General features: G+C 49.2%; 1 protein-coding gene across 1 annotated transcript in view; it reads left to right on the plus strand.

The window, feature by feature from the left end:
• SSH2 (slingshot protein phosphatase 2) overlaps positions 1-22,460 on the plus strand; it is a 177,491-nt gene that overhangs the window by 66,726 nt on the left and 88,305 nt on the right. The window contains exon 2 of the mRNA XM_075014051.1: positions 2,720-2,763. Within this exon, the coding sequence (XP_074870152.1) occupies positions 2,720-2,763 (44 nt within the window). The remainder of the gene's footprint in view (positions 1-2,719; positions 2,764-22,460) is intronic.

Consider the following 22,460-nt stretch of genomic DNA (forward strand, 5'->3'; position numbering starts at 1 on the left):
CTCTCAGGACCAGACCGTCACATTGCAGAGACACAAATATCCCTGCTGGCCATTCCACTGCGGTCTCTTGTGCCTGGCAGGAAGACAGAAAAGCCTCGTGCTTTGCATATAATAACTAATGTGACCCAAAGAGTGCTGCCTGACAGCTGTCTTGGTCTGTCTCTGAAGTGACAAGGAACAGAATCTGGTTATACTGTTCCCATGTGATGTCTCCATTCTGCCTGTTGTGAGCCTGGAACTTAGGAATTGCAGGGCTGAATATTTTACCCCCAAATTCTGCAACTGCTGCTGGCTGTTTGAGAACTCTGCATCTCCCACTGCTCCTCTCCTTCTGCCCCCGAAGCAGGAGGGCTGCACTTATTACCCTTTGGGGGAGGGGGGCAGCAAAGGAGAGTTAGCAGCTGATTGGGTCTGGATAGGGTCACAGAGCAGCCTCATTTCTTACCCTTGTGCTACCTCCATGGGAGGTGCGCATGCAAGCATGCCATATTTGTCTCCCTCTGGAGCTGGCAGGGAGCGGTGCAAGAGCATTGTCAAAGCAGCCAGAGTTGATGAAAGATGAAGGAGGAAAACTAGAGCAGGGCCACACCTGGCCAAGGTTCTGTCACTGTCGGGTTTTGTAGGGTCATTGGGACTCTGCAAACAGTCTCCACGTGTGACTGGTGTGGGAAGTGTGGTGCTAGAGTGGCTCTGAAATGTTCTAACAAAGCTGCCCCTGGGTAGGGGAAAGCCTCGTGTGGCTGCTTCGTTCTGTTTCTTCACTCTAGTTGTGCTAAAGATGGTACCTTTCTGCAGATCACCTTCTTCCCACCATGTAAGCTTCTCTGGGGATGCTCCTCTGAAAGTGCTGGATACCTCTTCTCCTACCAGAGCAAGGCAGCCACTCTGGGGTGGGTTGGGTCAGCTGTTCTGACAGCACAGTGTAACCCAGGGTTTGGTTAGCATGCCCTGCTATGTCCAGTGGTGCTGACAGCTGCTGCGGACGCTGGGGCAAGATGGGAGGGGACCCAGCTCTGTGTCCAGGAAGGGGTGGGGTCAAGGGCGCTCAGCCCTCTGTGCTGCCCGGAATGTGGTGCTGGGCTCTCCCCTCCACCCCCAACTCCCTTACAGCCATGAGCAGCTGGAGCAATGTTGTCTTGGCCTCTTGAAGGGCCTGGAGCTCTTAGCCCCTTTGAAAGTCTGGGCCTGGGGCAGTTGTTGCTCCCTTTGCTCCCTCCCTCAGTGGGTCTGGCTACATCCAAACCCTGAAGAGCCCTTTTGGGCTCTTGAGTGCCTAGGACCTTGAGCTTTACCTCTTGCCTGAAAGATACCACCCCCCACAGCACTGCACTCAAGCAGTGGTGTTGGCTTAAGAGAGAGAGAGCGGCCGCTGCCAAGACCACTGCCTTCAGCTCCTGGGTGCTCTTTAGATGTCTCACCCCCAAATAATGAGAGGTGGGATCCCACTTGGGTTGGAATCTGAAAAGCTTCTCCTAAACCTCCTGAGGCGAGGGTGAGAAACAATGGGCTCCAGTCGTAGCAAGGGAGGTTTAGGTTGAACATTGAGCAAAACAGTCAGATTGGCTAAGAATTGGAAGAAATTGCCCAAGGAGACTGTGCAATCTGTCATGGGAGGTTTTTAAAAAGGGTCAAACACCTGACGAGCATTCTAGCTATGGTGTAGACTGACAACTTTGAAGAGCAGCGACACGTACACCTCATTGATGCTTGTGAGAGGAAGAAAGCAACAACAGCAGCTGCACCAACAGAACCAGGACAATTCCCTTGCCCCCACTGTGAACGCCCATGCCGTTCAAAGCTTGGACTCCTCAGCCACATGTGAGCCCACAACTGATGAGCCTGTGCAAACTTAAGATGTTACTGTCGGACACGACGGACTACCTACAGTACAGTACAGTACACTGGCCCTGAGTAACTGGGACTTCAGTAAGGGTCTGCTGAAGTCCCTTACAGTCCTGCACCTCTGTGATTCCATAAATCACAGCCCCCCATTTGTCCTGGGCGTAAACTGGAATGGGTAGCATGTCTGTATCTCCTTTTAGCAGGTGCTGAGCTTGGATTTCCTTCCAGACTGTTCTGTGCTGATTTAGAATGTTGCTTGTGCTTTAGAATGCTTTTCAGCTAACCTGGCACTACAGCAACAAAATTGGTTTTATTTTCACTGATTAAAGCCCTTAGTATGGCCTGTGAATGTACACTTAAATCTGCTATGAAGTAGAATTAATCACCTGAGATTTCTCTACTGAACTTTTGCTTCAGGCCCTAATAGAAAGTCCTAGTAAAATTCCACAGCATGTTGGAAATTATACCTATTAATTTTGCATCAGAAGGAGCATACAGTTAAAATTTCCATTTTCTAGTTGGTCTGCACTCACCCAGCCTATTGTGGGTTCACTTTTGTGGTTCTTTTTTTGGTTTCTGAGCCTCTCATTGCCCCCAGGAGGTAGGGAAGTACTTGTGCCTTGATGCTGTTTGCTTGGCAGAGATTGTTGAAAGGCCATGCAACAGCATGTTAAATTCTGCAGTTGCAGAATGATGCCCAGGTGTTTAAAGGCTTTCAGAAATGAAGTCCCTGTTCAGCAGCAGTAGTTAGAGATGCAGAGAAGTAATAAAAAAGAAATCCCCACCCATAGAGACAGCCCAAGCTAGTGGAGTGCAGTAATCCTGAAGGCTCTGAGTGCATTTGTATCTTAATATGTTTTCTCCTCTCTGCCCACAGGAGGCGGACAGTGGTGAAGAAGAGTGCCGGTCCCAGCCCAGAAGGTAAGAGTGTCCCTTAGACTTAACACTTGCATTGGCCGTGGCAGTGAAGGATGGTTTCCATGGTGATTGCAGTGATGTTTTCTCTCCCCGTCCCCCCCTCCGGTTCCCAAAGCTACTTCCAACTTTCTCTCTCTCAATAGTCCAGTGCAGCTGGCTCCTCCTCACCTCTCGGGAAGGCTGATGTCTCTAACCCCCCCCGTCTCGATGGCATCCTCCCTGCCCCCAGCAAAGGGCCGTGACAGCAGAGGGAATGGCTCAGTGGTGGGTCAGAAGGGTCATGCAAGGCCTGCTGGGGGGGATCCCCAGGGTATGCCAGCAGCCTTCAGACCACTGGTCTCTGCCTCTGGGAAGGGCTGAGTTGTACACCATCACATGGGCTGGTGCATCTCTAGGCAAAACGTCCATTGCAAGTCCTGGGATGGTGAGCACCTCCCATTCCAGGTGTGGCAGTCAGGACTGCAGAAACCTGCTCCAGTAAGGCATGGCCTTCAGGTAAAAATCTGGGCCACTGCCACTCCATGCCCTTACTATTGTTGGGTGGCAGCAGGTTAATCTGCCTACAGGACAGCATCATGGAATCTGACTTCATCCTCTTGATAGCACCTTGTGGTTCTCCTAGTCCTTCACCTCCAGATATTCCTGCCATATGTTTTGGTGCTGCTCAGTTGTCCCAAAAGCTGAAGCTACTGGGTTACTTCACACCTGTAAGACCAGCCCTCATTCACACGATTGATTTATTTCAGAGGTTCTTAGAACTCCTTGCCATCTAGTTATGGGATGCAACAGCCATTACAACAGGGCAGGTTTCTTTAGAGCAGGGGCAGCAATGTTTTAGAGAACCGTCTTTTTGTTGTTGTGGGGTTTTTTCCTTGTCTTTTGACAAAAGATTTGGAAAGCTGCATCACATGCAAAGCTCCAGACTGGTGCAAGGAATTGGGGTGCAGAAGGGGTGAGGTGTTGTAGGAGGCAGTTTAGTGCAGGATAGGCTGAGTGTGGGGAGCTGGCATCTGTGAAGGAGCTTGGCTCAGAAGCAGGTGCGAGGTGCAGGCTCTGGCCAGGAGGTACTCACCATAGGTGGCTTCTGGTGAGCAGTGCAGCAAGGCTTGAGCAAGCTGTCTGTGTGCCATGGCCCTATGCCACTCCAGGAAGCAGCTGCTGCTGGTACATCTCTCTGCACCCCTGATGGGGGGAAGAAGTTCTCAGTGTGCTGCCTGCACCTGCAAGCACTGTCCACCACTGCTCCCATTGGCCAGCTTCCAGCCAACAGGAGCTGTAAGGATGATGCTGTGGGTAGGGGCAGTGTGTAGAGATGCCTCCAGCCCCGTGCTTGGGGTGCGCAGCCAGCTGCTTCTAGGGGCAGCGTGAGACTGCGTCGTGCCGACAGCCTGATCCCTGCTGCGCCACTGGGGTTGTAGGTTGCCCACAAGGGGGCAGCCAGAGAGCCAGCTGCAGCTCTGAAGCTGCAGGTTGGCAACCCCTGGTGTAGAGAAACAGTAATGTAATCAAGTCTCGATGTAAAAGCATAGTGTACTGCTGTTTTCCATGATGTTATTAAATGGAGTAAAATCAGATCACACATTTAATAAACTGGGCATGTCTTTCAAGTGTGACTATTAAAAAAGTTGGACAGGTGTGCTAGCTTCTCTGCAGAGGATCATACTTTGCATACTGAATACGTGGGAAGAGGTATCAAAGTATCTTTGTCTTCTGCCTGTTTAGCTGGGTATGTGCATGGTGGGTATTTCTTTTGCACGCACTTGTACACGTACCTACCCGGGCATGGGAGAATAGTGGGAGAGCCAAAGGATTATATTTTGGAAGTAGGTATTCATTCGTGTAAATACCAGATCCAATCATTTCCAATAGAAAACTGCCCCCGCCTCCAAACTTTTATCTTAACGAAAGCCGCTCACCAGAGCTAAGCACGTTAAACAGTGTTATGAGCTGGTGACTGCTCAGACCCCGGTTAGTCACACAACTTAAAAATGGTAATTTTTCCACAAGTACAAAGCTTTCAGCTGTTTTTACTCTGCAACATGGATCATTTCAGTTAGTTACTTTGAAAATAGCTGCTGCATGTGACCAGCAACAGATCTAACTGCAATGTCCTCTTTGTCGGAGCTCTCCTTTGTGTCAGTTTTTTCTGTAGAGAATTGCCATCTTCAGATGGAGCAAAGGAAGGAGTACAATGACACACTTTGGCTGTTGTGATCCTACCTTATTTGTTTATGGTGTCCACAATTCTGTGACCTTGGGGTCTCTGCGCTGTACAGCTTTGGAGGTAGACCACGTGGGACACTGGGGCAAGGGAGTCACGGCTCCACCTCTGAGAGACTGCTGGCTTTTGGTTCCCTCTTCAGCTGTAGGCAGGCAGAGCTGTTCCCACACCTTGCTGCAGACCCTGCTGGTTTGGAGTGTCTCTCCTCCCTTAGCGAGGCTCCCTTAGCAAGGCTGTCCATGCCTGATGCGCTCGTGCCCCGAGTGCAGGATGTTGCAGGAAGGCTAAGGGAAGGAAAGCCAGGTACTGTCTCCTGCACCTCTTGGCAAGTGAACTGCATGGAGACCTGTGCCTGTTCTGTGGAAATTGAGGCTCCTGTCATAGAATCGTAGGGTTGGAAAGGACTTAAGAGGTCACCTATTCCAATCCTCTGCCTGAAGTAGGATCAACTCCAACTACCTCGAGTGTTCATGCCAGGGGAGCATTTTCTGCAGTTTCCTGCCTTGAGCAGGCGAGCTCCCAGCACACAGACGCAGCACCTCAAAAGCAAAAATCCCCCCAGGCCTGGCGCAGGCAGCCGTTCTCTTTTCCTAATCCCACATCCATGCAGACTGAGCACAGGCTGAGGCCCAGCAGCAAAGTATCAGAGAAGCCTTATAAATAACAGGTCTGCAGCAGGTGTTCACAAGCTGTGACTGCAGTGCCACCATAGGGATTTCCTGGCCCATTCAGAAAAACGGGAAACACCGTGCTGCCATTCCCAGCTGGCACCTCATGCCCTAACTGTTGAACTGTCCTAGCCAGCTGCTGCTGTGGGCCACCAGATATCAATGTACCAGTTATTGATCCAAACTGCTACTGCAGGTTCTTGCCTTGCCACCACTTCCAGCTCCTCCTCCAGGAAATGGCTTAGAGTGAGAAGGACAGCAGCTCAGGGATGGAAAAACCAGCAAGGCAATAGGGCATGTTGGCTCATTTTCCCCCCGTCCTCCTCCCGTCCTCGTTCTGTAAGACTAGCAGATAACTCACTGTAGTGTGTACCAGCCAAAAATGCAACAATGAATCTGGGTTTTTGGCTAGGTGGTGAGGGACTTTGTCTCGAATGGGGAGAACCAGTATCAGAGAGGTAGGCGAGTTAGTCTGTATCTTCAAAAACAACAAGAAGTCCTGTGGCACCTTATAGACTAACCGACATTTTGGAGCATAAGTTTTTGTGGGCAAAGACCCACTTTGTCAGATGAAGAAGTGGGTCTTTGCCCACGAAAGCTTATGCTCCAAAATATCTGTTCATCTGTAAAGTGCCCCAGGACTTGTACCTGAAACAGTGGTCTCTTTGCTAGGCAGGCCTTTCACATGCAGCAGTGCTCAGGCAGGTAGCATTTCATCCTCCTCCTTTGAGCATGGAAACCAGCAGGGGCATCAGGCCAACAAAAATAAACGAACAAATAAGAACAGTCATCTGACCTGCCCCCCAAATGCCACTGTGGGCTTTTGTAAGCAGTACTACCCGGTGTGATAGTAGTACAAGCATGACGTCTCTCGACCTATTAAAAATGACACTGCCAGAGAGCTCCCAGAGGAAGGAGAGGAGTTGTGGCATGCAGAAAGCCTTCCTAGATCTCATCCAGAGAGGCACATTAGAACTTCTCTCTCTGTAGACTTCAAGAAAGTTTGTCTATATCCCATTCACTCCTACTGTGGGTCTTTGCCCCTGTTTAGCAACTGCCCCTCAAGTGTTGGTAGCATTATACCAGCTGTAACACAGAAAAAAGTTTTTTCCTTCATCCTGAGTGACCACCCGATCTGAGCCTCAGCCCAAGTTGCATCGCGGACAGCACCACGCAGGCTGATGGGAGCTGTGGTTTTGTGAATGAGTCAGTTAAGTCTGAGTAAACTCCCCTTGGAGTGTAGACAGAAACTGTGCTCTGCAGACTCTCACCATAGGAAAGATGAGAGTAGTCAGCCTTCCCAGGGAAGTTCCCTGCAGCTGTACTTGTCTGCTGGGGTGGGTGAATTCTCCTGTGTGGACATGCTCTCCTGAGTCATCTGTTTGAGCTTCAAGTCAGCCCCAGGAGCCTTCTCGTGTCATTCAAACACCAAATGAGTCTGAACAGGTTCAAGTCAGGCTTCGCACTCAGTGGTTGGAGCAGAACATTTAACACCAGAGTGCCAGCTGGAGGGGGAGGGTGCTCAGACAGGGTCAAGGACCATGCCAGGGATCTGCTGCAAACGAGATAGCAGAGCATAAACTGCCCAAAGCGCCAAGCAACCTGATATGGTCTCAAGAATCGGCATGTGAGGGGGCCTGCATGCAGGATCAGAGCTGATGTAGAGTGGCTGGAGGCTTCCTAGGTGATGGGTGTATCTTAGGTGGTAGTTTCCTCAGGCAGAGCTACGCCTCTGAGTAGCGGGGCTGGTCTGCCTCCTAGGCTGGAGTAGAGCAGACATCTGAGGCCATGGATTCGTGGCCCCATTGTTTCAGGAGAGGAAATTTTGGGGAAAGGTTCGGACCGTAGGCAGTGAGTAATGAAGGCAAGGGAAGGCATTGCCTTTCCAAAACTGCCTGTCTTCCCCAGATGCTCAGGGAGAGCTGGGGCTGCAGTGTTGCAGCCCAGCCACTTGGGAAGGGCAGGGACCACAGGGAAGATGCTTGGCCGCCCAGGGCCTGCAGGGACCAGAGGTAGCAGCCTGACTGTCTGGGAAAGGCCAGGGCTACCCAGCCACCCCAGGAGGGCCAGGGCTGCGGCTGGCCTGACACGCGGATTGGGCTGCAGAAGGGAGAGAGACAGGGCACAGCTGTCCAGCCTCTTAGAGAGGGCTGGGGCCTGGGCTGGTGTCATCCAGCCATCTGGCTACCAGGTGTTGGGGCTGGCCAGGAAGAGTGGAGCCACACCACACCTTAGGACAGGGGGCTGAGGTGCCAGAGGCCGGGGATAGTAACCTGTGGTAGGGGCTGGCCTTGGCTTGGTGGGGTGGGAATGGGGCCTTGAGTGGAAGGGGCAGGGCTGGCATCTGCTTTCCCCACCTGGGCTTTCAGCCACCCACCATGGTTTGGATACATGTTCCAAGTGTTCAGTTCTTGAGTGTGCTTGTAGGGATAGTAGCTCCTCCTCCTCCCCCCACCCCCGGGCTATTCCAGGGGCTTATAAAGCTGTGGAGGATGCTGCTGCTCAGAGTGGACTCACTGACTGCAGAGTAACTGTCCAGCCTGATGCTGAGGTGACTCATGTGCCTGTGCCTTTTAAACCCTGCTGGCAAGTGACCAGGGCGCTTGGAACCGGGGTTCTTGCAAACAGGGCAACTGCCAACAGGCGGGAGTTTTGAGAGGGGCTCTCCTGGTGAAGGAGGGGGCAAACTACTGCACATGCAGGTATGTGTGTGTGTGTGTGTGTGTGTGTGTGTGTGTGTGCGCGCGCATGCGCGCGCGCTTGTATTTGTCGGTTCTGGGCTTGTGTTTGTCTGTTTGTTTGGAGCACTGAGCTGTCTGTTTGAAAGGCCGTGTGCTCAGGCTGGCAGTTGGACGCTGTGAGCCTTGATTTAGGTTTGAAATCTAAAACCTCTGTGCTGATTGGCTGAGCTGTAGCCAGAGGGAGGGGCTATCAGGAAGGCCAGAACCTTTTAAACCCTGCTGGCAAGCGACCAGGGCGCTTGCGACAGGGTCGACTGCTAACAGGAGGGAGTTTTGAGAAGGGACTTTAGAGGGAGTTAGTTACTTCTAACATCCTTAAATCTTTTATAACATCCCCATCTGAAACTTTTACTTAAAATCCCCATATAGAATTAAAGTAAATCAGAGGAGGAAATGGAGGCAGAAGACCAGCAGCAGAGCAGGGGCTATCCTGTTTATTGCGTTGAGTGTAATATGTATGATTGTCTACCCTGTGGGTGGGTGGCATATGTGTGTACTCGATGCAAGGAGCTCCTGGCCCTCAGAGACCGAGTGCGGGCTTTGGAGACCAGGGTGGCTGAACTGGAGGAGCTAAGGGAGGCAGAGAGCTATGTTGATGAGGCTTTCCGGGACGTAGTAGGACTGTCCCACCTCCAATCTGACAGCCCCGATGCTGTTAAGGAGGATGAAAGGCTCAGGGAAGGAGAGCAGTTAATGGGGGCACAGGGAAACCATCCGAGAGTTGGGACCCTCCTTCCAGAGGGTGCTATGGTATCCTCGTGCACCAAGGATACCTCTCCGGGGGAGGGAACACCAGTTGTTAGGACGAGGCAGGTGTTAGTGGGTGATTATATCATTAGAAATATAGATAGTTGGGTTTGTGATGACCGGGAGAACCGTATGGTGACTTGCCTGCCTGGTGCGAAGGTTGCGGATCTCTGAAGGCATCTAGACAGACTTATGGGCAGTGCTGGGGAGGAGCCGGTGGTCGTGGTACATGTAGGTACCAATGACATAGGGAAGGGTAGGAGAGATGTCCTGGAGGCCAAATTTAGGTTGCTAGGAAGGAGAGTGAAATCCAGGACTTCTATGGTGGCATTCTCAGAAATGCTTCCAGTTCCACGCGCAGGGCCAGGTAGGCAGGCAGAACTTCAGTCTCAATGCGTGGATGAGACGATGGTGTAGGGAAGACGGGTTTAGATTTATTAGGAACTGGGGACACTTTTGGGGTAGGGGGAGCCTGTACAGGAAGGATGGGCTCCACCTAAACCAAGGTGGATCCAGGCTGCTGGCATTAAACATTAAAAAGGTCGTAGAGCAGCGTTTAAACTAAGAGATGGGGGAAAGCCGATTGGTGCAGAGAAGCACGTGGATTGGACGGAGACTTCTCTTAGGTGAGACTCCATCGATAGAGATTCTCTAGAATTCAGTCAGAAAGAGAAGAAGGGAGGTGATAAAGTATGGGCTAGATCAGATGAGGAAAAAATCACATATAAAAGAATCCAATACGTCAGGGAAAGGCAGACATATGAATAGTGGTAGTTTTTTAAAGTGCTTTTACACAAATGCTAGAAATCTGTCTAATAAGATGAGTGAATTAGAGTACCTCATATCAAAGTAGATTGACATAATAGGCATCACGGACACCTGGTGGAATAAGGACAATCAGTGGGACACAATCATACTGGGATATAAAATCTATCAGAAGGACAGAACGGGTCGAGCAGGTGGCGGAGTGGTACTGTATGTGAAAGATAATATAGAATCAAATGAAATAAAAATCCTAAATGAATCAAAATTGTTGCATAGAATCACTATGGATAGCAATTCCTTCCTCTGATGGGAATATAGCACTAGGGATATATTATCGACCACGTGACCCGGACAGTGACGATGCTGAAATGCTAAAGGAGATTAGAGAGGCTATCAAAATAAAAAACTCAGTAATAGGGGATTTCAGTTATCCCCATATTGACTGGCTACATGTCGCCTCAGGAAGGGATTCAGAGAGAAAATTTCTTGATGCCTTAAATGACTGCTTCTTGGAGCAGCTGGTACAGGAACCCACAAGGGGAGAATCCTTGATTTAGTACTGAATGGAACACAGGATCTGGTTCAAGGGGTAACTATTACAGGACCGCTTGGAAATAGTGACCATAACATAACATTTAATATTCCTGTGTTGGGAAGAACACTGCAACAGTCCAACACTCTCTGGTACTTAATTTCAGAAAGGGGAATTACACAAAAATGAGGAGGTTAGTTAAACAGAAATTAAAAGGTAGAGTAACTAGAGTAAAATCCCTACAAGCTGCATGGAAACTTTTCAAAGATACCATATTAGAGCCCCAACTTAAATGTATACCCCAAATTAAAAAGCACTGTAAGAGACCTAAAAAGAGCCACAGTGGCTTAACAACCATGTAAAAGAGGCAATGAGAGATAAAAGGGCGTATTTTAAAAATCCTAGTGATAAAAATAGAAAGGAACATAAACACTGCCAAATTAAATGTAAAAATGTAATAAGAAAAGCCAAAAAAGATTTTGAGGAACAGTTAGCCATAAATTCAAAAAACAATAGTAAAATGTTATTTAAGTACATTAGAAGCAGGAAGCCTGCTTTAAAAAAAAAAGCACAGGGGCCCCTGGACGATAGAGACATAAAAGGAGCGATCAAGGAAGATAATGCCATCGCGGAAAAACTAAATGATTTCTTTGCTTCAGTCTTCACGGCTGAGGATGTTAGAGAGATTCCCAAATCTGAGCCGTCCTTTATACGTGACAAATCTGAGGAACTGTCCCAGATTGAAGTGTCATTAGAGGAATTTTTGGAACTAATTGATAAGCTAAACAGTCACAAGTCTCCAGGACCAGATGGTATTCACCCCAGGGTTCTGAAAGAATTCAGATGTGAAATTGTGGAACTATTAACGGTGATTTGTAACCTATCCTTTAAATCAGCTTCGGTACCCAATGATTGGAAGACAGCTAATATAACACCAATATTTAAAAAAGGCTCTAAAGGAGACCCTAGCAATTATAGACCAGTAAGTCTAACGTCAGTACCGGGCAAATGAGTAGAAACAATAGTAAAGAATAAAATTGTCAGACACGTAGAAGAACATGATTTGTTGAGCAAAAGTCAACATGGTTTCTGTAAAGGGAAGTCGTGTCTGACTAATCTGTTAGAGTTCTTTGAAGGGGTTAACAAGCATAGGGACAGGGGGGATCCAGTAGACATAGTATACTTAGATTTCCAGAAAGCCTTTGACATGGTCCCTCACAAAAGGCTCTTATGTAAATTAGGTGGTCATGGGATAGGAGGAAAGATCCTTTCATGGATTGCGAGCTGGTTAAAAGACAGGAAACAAAGGGTAGGAATAAATGGTAAATTTTCACAATGGAAGGGGGTAACTAGTGGCATTCCCCAAGGGTCAGTCCTGGGACCAATCTTGTTCAACTTATTCATCAATGATCTAGAGAAAGGGGTAGGCAGTGAGGTGGCAAAGTTTGACGATGACACCAAACTGTTCAGGATAGTCAAAACCAAAGCAGACTGTGAAGAACTTCAAAAACATCTCAGCAAACTGAGTGATTGGGCAGCAAAATGGCAAATGAAATTTAATGTGGGTAAGTGTAAGGTAATGCACATTGGAAAAAATAACCCCAGTTATACATACAATATGATGGGGGCAAATTTAGCTACAACAGATGAGGAAAGGGATCTTGGAATTATAGTGGATAGTTCTCTGAAAACATCCACACAGTGTGCAGTGGCAGTCAGTAAAGCAAATAGGATGTTAGGAATAATTAAAAAAGGGATAGAAAATAAGACGAAGAATATCTTACTTCCCCTATATAAAACTATGGTACACCCACATCTTGAGTACTGCGTGCAGATGCGGTCTCCTCACCTCAAAAAAGATATATTGGCATTAGAAAAGGTTCAGAAAAGGGCAACTAAAATGATTAAGGGTTTAGAACGGGTCCCATATGAGGAGAGGCTAAAGAGACTGGGAGTCTTCAGTCTCGAAAAGAGGAGACTGAGGGGCAATATGATCATGAATGGTGTGGAGAAAGTGAATACAGAAGAGTTTTTACTTGTTCTTAAAATATAAGAACTAGAGGACACCAAATGAAATTAATGGGTAGCAGGTTCAAAACAAATAAGAGTTTTTCTTCACACAGTCAACCTGTGGAACTCCTTACCAGAGGATGCTGTGAAGGCCAGGACTCTAACAGAGTTTAAAAAAGAGCTCGGTAAATATTTGGAGGTTAGGTCCATAGATGGCTATTAGCAAGGGGTAAGGTATGGTGTCTAGCCTTTTGTCAAAGGTGGGAGATGGATGGCAGGAGACAAATCGCTTGATCATTGTCTTCAGTTCACCTCCTCTGGGGCATTGGGTACTGTCGGTAGACAGGATACTGGGCTAGATGGACCTTTGGTCTGACCCAGTATGGCCGTACTTATGCAGCTTCCCCTCAGTCCTGTTGCCATTTCTCACATTCTTGTCACAAGTTCATTGCCTTGAATGGTGGCTTCTCCTGAGCGCCCCGCCCCCGCCCCCCAAGCTCCTGAGCCAGGTGCCTACACCAGAATCGCTGCTCTCATTACAAGCAGGCCCAACAAGGAAAACAAGAGAACACCACTGGCCATCACATACAGCCCCCAGTGCATAATCAGTGATCTGCAACAGATCCTGGACGATTCTTTGCTCTCACAGACCTTGGGAGGCAAGCCAGTCCTCGCCTACAGACAGCCTGCCAACCTTAAACAAATCCTCACCAGCAACTATAGACCACAACACAGCAACTGTAAACCTGGAACCAATCCCTGCAACAAACCTCGCTGTCAACTCTGTTCACATATCTACACCAGCGATATCACAGGACCCAACATCAACCACACCATCGGGATCTTTCACCTGCACATCTACTAATATAATATATGCCCTTGTATGCCAGCAATGTCCCACTGCAATTTACATTGGCCAAACTAGACAGTCTCTAGTAGTAATAGGCATCCATCTAGTAGTAGTAGACTATGGATCGCGCCCTTTATAGTTTAAATTGAGGACTTCATTTACAGCGTCTACTGTGACTATGAAGACCCACACGAGAGTGACAGTCCTTGCTGCATCTCTTGCAGATGTGGTGGGTGTCTGGCAAGTCCTTAGTGTGCTTTCTGTGCGCTCGCTTCTCCTCTGCTAGCTGTCTGATCGTCATCTCGCCCTTCTGAAGGCCCTTGTGTAACCCCTGCCTCCATCTGCCGCGGTCGTCTGCTAGATCTTCCCAGTTGTCCAGCTCGATGTCTACCTCTCTGAGGTCTCTCTCGCAGACATCTTTGTAGCGCAACTGGGGGCGTCTAGGAGGTCTTTTGCCAGAGGCTAGCTCACCATACAGGATGTCTTTTGGAATCCTTCCATCATTCATCCTGTGGACGTGGCCAAGCCAGCGGAGCTGATGCTGCCTGAGGAGGGTGTGCATGGTTGGGATTCCAGCTTGCTCGAGGACGGCAGTGTTGGTCCCTCTGTCCTTCCATGATATTCCAAGGATGCTCCTGAGGCAGCGCAAGTGGAAGACGTTCAGCCTCTTTTCCTGGCGGGCATACAGGGTCCAAGTCTCACTGCCATAAAGGAGGGTGCTGAGGATGCAGGCTCTGTAGACTTGCATTTTGGTGTGAGTGCACAGCTTGTTGTTATTTCACACTCTCTTGCTGAGTCTGGACAGAGGTGTGGCCGCTTTTCCGATCCTCCTATTTAGCTCAGTGTCCAACGACAGGGTGTCAGTGATGGTGGACCCGAGGTAAATGAACTCGTGGACGACCTCTAACGTATAGTTGTCAATGCTGATTGATGGGGATTCAGCAACATCCTGACCGAGTACGTTTGTCTTCTTTAGGCTGATGGTAAGCCCAAAGTCATTGCACGCTTTGGAGAACTGATCCAGCAGTTTTTGAAGCTGGTCTTCTGTGTGAGACACTACAGCAGCATTGTCTGTGAACAGCATGTCTCTGATGAGGACTTCTCGCACCTTAGACTTAGCTTTCAGCCTTGCAAGATTAAAGTTTCCCATCAGATCTTGTGTGCAGCAAGATGCCCTCTGTTGAAGATCCAAAGGCATGCTTCAGGAGGAGTGCAAAGAAGATCCCGAACAGTGTCGGAGCAAGCACGCATCCTTGTTTGACGCCGCTCCTGATTCTGAAAGCATCCGATAAAGCGCCATTGTATTGGATGGTTCCTCTCATGTCTTCGGTAAAGGGAAGTCGTGTCTGACTAATCTATGAGAGTTCTTTGAAGGGGTTAACAAGCATGGGGACAGGGGGGATCCAGTAGACAGACATGGGGACGGGGGGATCCAGTGGAACGACTGGATCATCTTGAGTAACCGTGGAGGACAGCCTACCTTGTGGAGCAGTTTGAACAGACCATCCCTGCTCACCAAGTCAAAGGCCTTGGTCAGGTCGATGAAGGCTATGTAGAGTGTCTTCCTCTGCTCCCTGCATTTCTCCTGCAGCTGCCTTTGAGAGAAGACCATGTCAACGGTAGACCTCTCTCCGCGGAATCCACACTGCGATTCGGGGTACACCCTCTCAGCAATCTTCTGGAGTCTGCCAAGGATGACGTGAGCGAACAGTTTTACCAGTGACGCTTAGGAGGGAGATTCCACCACGGTAGTTGTTGCAGTCGCTTCTGTCTCCTTTGTTCTTATACAATGTTACAATGTTAGCATCGCGCATATCCTGTGGAACCTCACCCTCTTTCCAGCACATTCACAGTAGCTCATGTAGGGGTTCCAGGAGCGTGTCCGCGGCACACTTGATTACCTCTGGTGGTATACCATCCTGGCCAGGGGCCTTTCCTGCTGCAATGATGTTGATGGCTCTCTTCAGTTCATCCACAGTCGATTCCTGATCCAGTTCGTCCATTACTGGTAGGAGCTCGACGGCATCAAGGGCTGCGTCAACCACAACGTTCTCGTGTGAGTACAGCTCGGAGTAGTGCTCAACCCAGCGCTCCATCTGTTTTGGCTTTGTCAGCAATGACTTCACCAGATTTGGATTTCAGAGGTGCCATCTTGTTCTGGGTGGGTCCTAATGCCTTCCTCATACCCTCGTACATTCCTCTGAGATTACCAAAGTCAGCACAGGTCTGGATGCTGCTGCCTAGCTGGAGCCAGTGGTTGTTGACGCAGCGCCTGGCTGTCTGCTGTACTGTTCTTCTGGCCTCTCTAAGCGCTTGCTGGGTACTCCGGCTCGGTGAGCGTTTGTACTCCAGGAGTGCAGCGCGCTTCTTTTCAATGACTGGAATCATCTCATCGGAGTTAGCTTCGAACCAGTCGTTCGTGTTTCTAGCTCTTCTTCCAAACACTGACAAGGCCGTGTTGTAAACTGTATCCCTCATATGTTGCCATCTGGGTGTCGCATCGGCGCCCCCAGGGCCGCTGTGCAGATTTTCCTGGAGGGTCTCTCTGAAGTTTTCAGCTTTCTCCGAGTTTGCCATCTTTCTGGAGTCAATGCAGGGCCTTCCAGGAGGTTTAAAGCGGTACAGCTTCTTGGGTCTCGGCTTGAGCTTGGAGCAAACTAGTGAGTGATCTGTATCACAGTCAGCACTATGATAGCTGCATGTCAGAAGGATGTTTTTGAGGTTATTACGCCTAGTGATGACCACGTCTAGTTGATGCCAGTGCTTCGAGCGTGGGTGTCTCCATGACACTCTGTGCTGGGGCTTCGTTTGGAAGAATGTGTTTGTGATGCACAGATTGTGGTACGTGCACAGTTCAAGGAGACGCTGTCCATTGTCATTCATTTTTCCCACACCGAAGTGTCCTAAGCAGGAAGGCCATGAGGCCCAGTCAGCTCCAACTCTTGCATTGAAGTCACCCAATATGTACAGTTGTTCACGAGCAGGTAATTGCGCTACAGCAGCACTAAGCACGTCATAGAACTTGTCTTTCACTTCTGGTGTGGCGTACAGGGTTGGAGCGTAAGCGCTGATCAGGAGGATGGGGCTGGCGCAAGTTTGAAGCGTGATCTGAAGAAGTCTTTCTGATCCGCCCATGACTAATTCCACCATTTGTAGAAGGGTGTTTCTGACAGCAAAGCCAACACCATGCTCTCTGGGTTCTTCTTGGGCTTTACCCTGCCAGAAAAAGGTGTAGTCCTTTTCCTTTAGAGATCCCGAATCTGCGAGTCGCGTCTCTTGCAGTGCAGCGATATCAACTCTGAGCCTCTTCAGTTCCTCGTTGATGACAGCGGTCTTTCGGGTGTCACTGATGGCCTGAAGATCTTCAGTCAAGCCGGTCAGCATGGTCTGCACATTCCAGCAAGCAAGCTTGAATTGTTGATGTTTCTCATTTCTTGTTGATTTTCTTATTGGTTTGGCTGGTGCCCAAATTTCAGTCACTTGTCAGGTTCAGGAACCTTAATCCTCATGCACCCAGTGAGGCAGGTGAACAGTCTCTACGTAAAAGAATAAATGGACATAAATCAGACATCAGGAACGGTAACATACAAAAACCCATAGGGGAACACTTCATTCTCCCTGGACACTCAGTAACAGATTTAAAAGTAGCAGTTCTACAACAAAATAATTTCAAAAATAAAATGCAAAGAGAAATTTTTGAGCTGCAATTCATTTGCAAATTTGACTCTATCAACCAAGGATTGAACAGAGACTGGGAGTGGTTGGTCCATTACAAAAGCAGTTTCTCTGCTCTTGATGGTCACACCTCCACATTAACATCTGACAGTGGGCCACTTCCCCCCTGACTGAACTGACTTGATTCTCTTCTCTTGGTGTTCACAACTCCACATTAACAGGGGACAGTGGACAGATCTACCCTGACTGAATAGACCTTGTGAGCTCTGGCCCTCTCCTTTTTACTGAGACCCCCCTCTTGAAATCCTTCTCTGAAACCCCCCCACTCATGCATCTGATAAGGCGGGTCTTTGCCCACAAAAGCTTATGCTCCAAAATATCTGTTAGTCACAGGACGACTTGTTCTCAAGAAGTTGCTGGTGACTTTGGAGAAGAGTGAAAACACAAAGCCCTGAAGGCCCAAAAGCCAAACACCAGTAACACAGCCAGTTCACTGGTTAAAATCTCCTGGCTCTTTAGAGCCTCACTCCTGCCCCGGGGGGTTGGCAGGAGCATGGGGTTTTTGTGTCTGCTCAGTTGCTGTGGCCTAGTTGAGGTGTTTCATTGAAGGTGGGTTTAGTGATTAACATTTTATGCCGCTGAGAGTCTCCTCTAGGGTAGGAGCCACACCCCGCTGGTGTGATGATCTCCACACTGAGAAGCCCTCTTGCTGAGGGTAGGAAGCTAACCACAGCCAAACAATTCCCAAGGCTTTGTTTTACCATTAAAAGGGTGCAACTTGTAAAAACTGAATTTGGTTCCTACTTCGGCGAGTAGAACAGTGGCTTCTGGGCTTATGTTGTCACTGTGCTGACTGCTCCATTGCACTCCATACAGGGTTAGTCCTCACCTGGGGAAAGGAGATCGAGGAGGAGGAAAGGAAAGTTCATGATTCTTAGAAAGCATAACTCTGGTTGGAACCGTATGGGACGCTGTTACACAATATGGCGCTTCTGCCTCTTGGAAATTTAATTCCCATGTAGTCGGGGTCTGTGCCTTTTGATGTGGCTACCATCTAGTTTATTTATGGTTGGGCTGAAACCTGGTTACTGCCTTCCCCTTTATGGATGTCCACCTGGGAATCGCTAATTCACCTCCTTGTTGGCCTCTTAAAACCTGCAGGTGGCTGTGCTTGGAGACAAAACTGCCCCTTCTTGGAAGGTCCTGATGGTGCCACAGGGATGGGCTGGAGGGAAACTGGCCTTGCTGCCCATAGTACCTGAAGACACAGAGCTCGCTCATTGCTTCAGCTTTGAGTTCAGAGACTTTTCTCTCCATGAAACTCATTCATAGTGTGAAGAGCTGAGGAAGTGTCCAAAATGAGTAGCAGAAGCTTTACCGGTTGGTTGGTTTTCTTCTGGCCATGTTATGGAGGGTTGATGGGAGATGAGACCGGGATTCCCTTCCTTGGCAAAGAAGCTGTGCAGTCAAAGGAAAGAATGGGGTGGTGAGAGTCAGTGACATGTGCCTAGCTAGCACATTGGTGTGTGCTAAAACAAAGCCCAGCAAGTCTTGCACATGAGTGGAGAGATGCTGCCACCTGATGTTAAAAGGCAGTGACAAAAGTAACTTCTCAAAATCGGTAACCGAGAGGTAACGGTGTTAGCCTGTGAATTAATCAAACTGCTCCTGAGACCTGCCGGGCTCTCAGTGTATATTAAGAAGCAATCTATCATTTTTAACGTTAAGAGGTTATGGGTAAATTGGCATAGTTTTTCCTAAGCACTATTACGTGCCTGGAAGAAATCCAGCTCACTGTTCTCTGTGGTGATAAATTGTTGGAAATTATTTAACATCCAAAAGTCTTAAGTTAAAGAACATTAAACTTGCAAAATGAAGCACTTAGGAGTTACAAAATCCTTGAATCAACAGTGTCCATGGAACCTTAATTTGACCCCCTTCAATGTGTGTGTGCATTGGGATATGACCTTTTTAAATCCTACAATTTTAGGAGGGTCCCTGCCCCCTTCAATGCACAAAATGGATGGTGTACAGGAAACCTTAATTCCAGCAGTTCATAACTTTTTTGCCATTGCAACCTTAACATTTTTCTGTTATCTTTTGGGTGTAATAGAAAAAACAACTTGTGACATACTATGTTATGTAATAATTAATTGGGAACTTCCTGGTTTGTATGTAAATCTAAAACTCAAACTGGACCAAATTCTGACTAAGCAGTATGGAGTCTTGCTTTTTGGCAACTGTTGCCAATCTGCTGTTCTTGTGGAAACTCCAAACAAAGATTTTGGTTCTAAATTGGTGATTTAAGTTGTATTCTGATAAATGTGGCTCTGTAAGTCCATTCCAAGTTTGGTGTGCATGGGCTCACACCCAGTTGCCGGAAGGTTTTTGCCCTAGCCAGTTGCCATAAGGTCAGTGCAGAGCCCTCTGGAGTGGCGTTGATATGGTGACCACTATATGCACTGCCCAATACACACCCACACCGCTCAGTTCCTTCTCTCCGTGCTGCCAGTCATTGGAGCTCTTGCTTTCTCTGCTCCATTCTTTAGCTAGTAGCCTTTTGAAGTGTAAATACTTATAGTACTTGATAGTTAGTGTTTTAACTAACAGCCGAGGTGGGGCTTTGCGTCCCCCTGGGCTCTGGAAATGCCTGGCTCCCCAGGCTTTAAGACTTGTTCAAACTGCAGCAAACATGTGCCCAAAAATGACCCCCATTCAGCCTGTTTGATTTGCTTGGGGGAAGGACACTTGAGTGATCCCTGACCAGTTGGTAAGGCCTTTAAGCCCAGAACTTTGAAAGACTAGGCCCAACGCCTTAAAGTCCTCTCAAGGGAGGTGGCTCTCAAGAATCTCCTGCAGGATTGGAGCCTCCTCAGTGCAAAGTGCATTGGCGCGGTCAACCACGGTGCCACCTAAGGACTCCTGGCACTGAGAACAGGTACAGGCACCGTCACCTTCTTGGTGCCACAGGAGTCAATCTCCAGTGCAATGAAGAGGAAAAGGCACAAGTGGCATTGCTTGCCGAAGTCAAAGCAGGAGACCCTCAAGTCCAAGGCTGCGGCACGTGCTGCTGAAGGGCAGGAAGAGTGTCCATTGAAGCCAGTAAGGAGCGGGAGCCCACAGGTGCTGGACTTGCCATCAGCGCCAAAGGTGTTTTGAGCGGCACAAGAACTTCTGCAGATGACAGGGCTGGGCCTCTCTGTCTGTGAAGGACAGGTGCCGTAGCACTGAAATGGAGCAATTGGGACTCATGGACGTTACACCGGTGCCAGCCCCTGCGCTCATGTCAACACCATTTTCGGTGCCGAGTGCTCTGGTGCCGATCCAGCAGACTGTGGGCCAGTTTCAGGCGCCCTGTACTCTGGCACCAGCACCGTCCTTGGTGCTGACTGATGGCCCTGCCATGGTCATCTGCTTCTGAATTGGAGTTGGACTCCTTTTGCTCAAGCTCCAGATGGGGCAGGAGCTTGAGAAGGTCACACCATAGCCATCGCAGATGCAGTAGCCATCGCTCTGAGGATACGGGTTGGCCACCAGCTTTGCAAGCGACTCAGCAGTGGCCGTTCTGGACCCCGTGGGCATTTCAGGAGGTGCAGGAGCAGGCCATTGGAGTGCCTTTAACGGTGCCGGGGGCCCCGTCGATCCTGTGCTCGGCACCATCAGCGTCACTGGGCGCTCCATCACCGGATCAAAGACAGGAAGTGGCGGTTGTCATGAAGCTGCCTGCGTCTACTTGGTCGGCGTTGACCTCAGCACCATCATCAATGCCAGTGCCATCTGTGATTGTACATTTGGTGCTGATGGGGCAGGCACCAGCCCAGGCACTGGCACCAACTCGAGTGCAGGGAGTGGTAATGGTGCCATTTGTGCCACCTGTGGTGCGGTTCTCTGGCCAGATGGTGCCTATGTCAGTTCCGCCTATCATGCCTTCGAGTTTGGCCATAATTTCCATGGGGGGCCAAGTGCCTGAACACGGCACTACTGCCCTTCCCTCCAAATGGAGGCACAAGGTCTGTCATCTTCCTCCCCGGATAAGGCAGTGGTGGGCTTATCAGCTTTACTTGTGTTTGGAGCATGGCAGGGCTTTTCAACAGCTCCTTAGGAGAGTGGCCCAGAACTAGGGGGGTGCAAGCAGAAGAGGTCTGGGATGAAATGGACCTGTCATGGACATTTTGTCCTCCGCAGGCCCCACCAAGGTGGCTCTGCCCATAATCAAAACAATTGCTACTATGGCTAAAACAATTTGGCAGACTCCTGCTTCTGCCCTTCCGATGGCCCATAGGAATGAGAGACGGTACTTTGTCCCATCCCAGGGCAATGAACATTTGTTCACGCACCCCCCACCTGACTCCCTGGTAGTGGACGCTGCTAACAGAGTGCGACAAGGGTTCTAGGGTCCCTTCCTGAAAAACAGAGAAGCTAAACGCTTGGACCTCTATGGGAGGAAGGTCTGTTCAACGGGAGGGTTGCAATTAAGAATGGGTAACCAGCAGGCTCTGGTTAGCAGGCATGTCTATAATACAGCCAACACCCTGTCTGGGCTCTCTGAGATGGTGCCACCTGAAGCCAAGCAGGATTTCACAGCTGTGGTGGAGGAGAACAAACCGGTTTCAAAGGCAGCCCTGCAGGCAGCATTGGATGCTGCCACGAGTGTTATGCTCCCCAGAATGGCAATGTGCAGGGAGGCTTGGTTGCGGGTTTCTGGACTGCCTCATGAGCGCCAGCAGACGATCCAGGGCCACCCTCCGCTCCTGGGGCCCGCATATACCTGCCAACCAACTTGTACTTGTAGGTAGTTTGTCATGTCCAATGATGTCTTGAGTTAGCACAGGCTTGTCGGTTGTGGACTCGCATGTGGCTGAGGAGTCCAAGCTTTGAACAGCATGGGCGTTCACAGTGGGGGCAAGGGAATTGTCCTGGCTCTGGTGGTGGTGGTGCTGCTGCTGCTGCTGCTGCTTTCTTCCTCTCTTGAGCATCAATGAGGCACACGCGTCACTGCTCTTCAAAGCTCTCATACACCTGTCGTACGAGAGCACGCCAGCCTGTTCGGTCTTTTGCATGCTGCTCTAGCTGATCTGGTTTTAAACCAGCATGAGCAATGTTGGCCTTCATGCAGTCTTTATACCTCTTGCCAGGACTGTCTTGATTCTTTTTGCCCTGGGGGAGTTCACCCTAGAGGAGTTGCTTAGGGGTTCTTGACTCCTTCATTTGCATGATGTTCCCTGTCCAGCGAAGCTGGGCTTTCAGAATCATAGCTTCGATGCTCATGGTTCCTGCTCTGTTCAGGACTTCCGGGTTCGTAACTCTGTCCTGCCATTGAATGTGCAGTATTGACCTCAGGCTGCATGTGTGGAAGCGCTCTAGCAGTTTTATGTGTTTTCTGTACAAGGTCCAGCTTTCACAGCCATACAGGAGACTGGTCAGGACTACAGACTTGTACACGTTCAGTTTAGAGGACTGTCGGATTTTGTGCTGATTCAACATTTCCACT

Source organism: Carettochelys insculpta, chromosome 19 (genome assembly GCF_033958435.1).
Source record: "Carettochelys insculpta isolate YL-2023 chromosome 19, ASM3395843v1, whole genome shotgun sequence".
In the NCBI taxonomy this organism is placed as follows: domain Eukaryota; kingdom Metazoa; phylum Chordata; order Testudines; family Carettochelyidae; genus Carettochelys; species Carettochelys insculpta.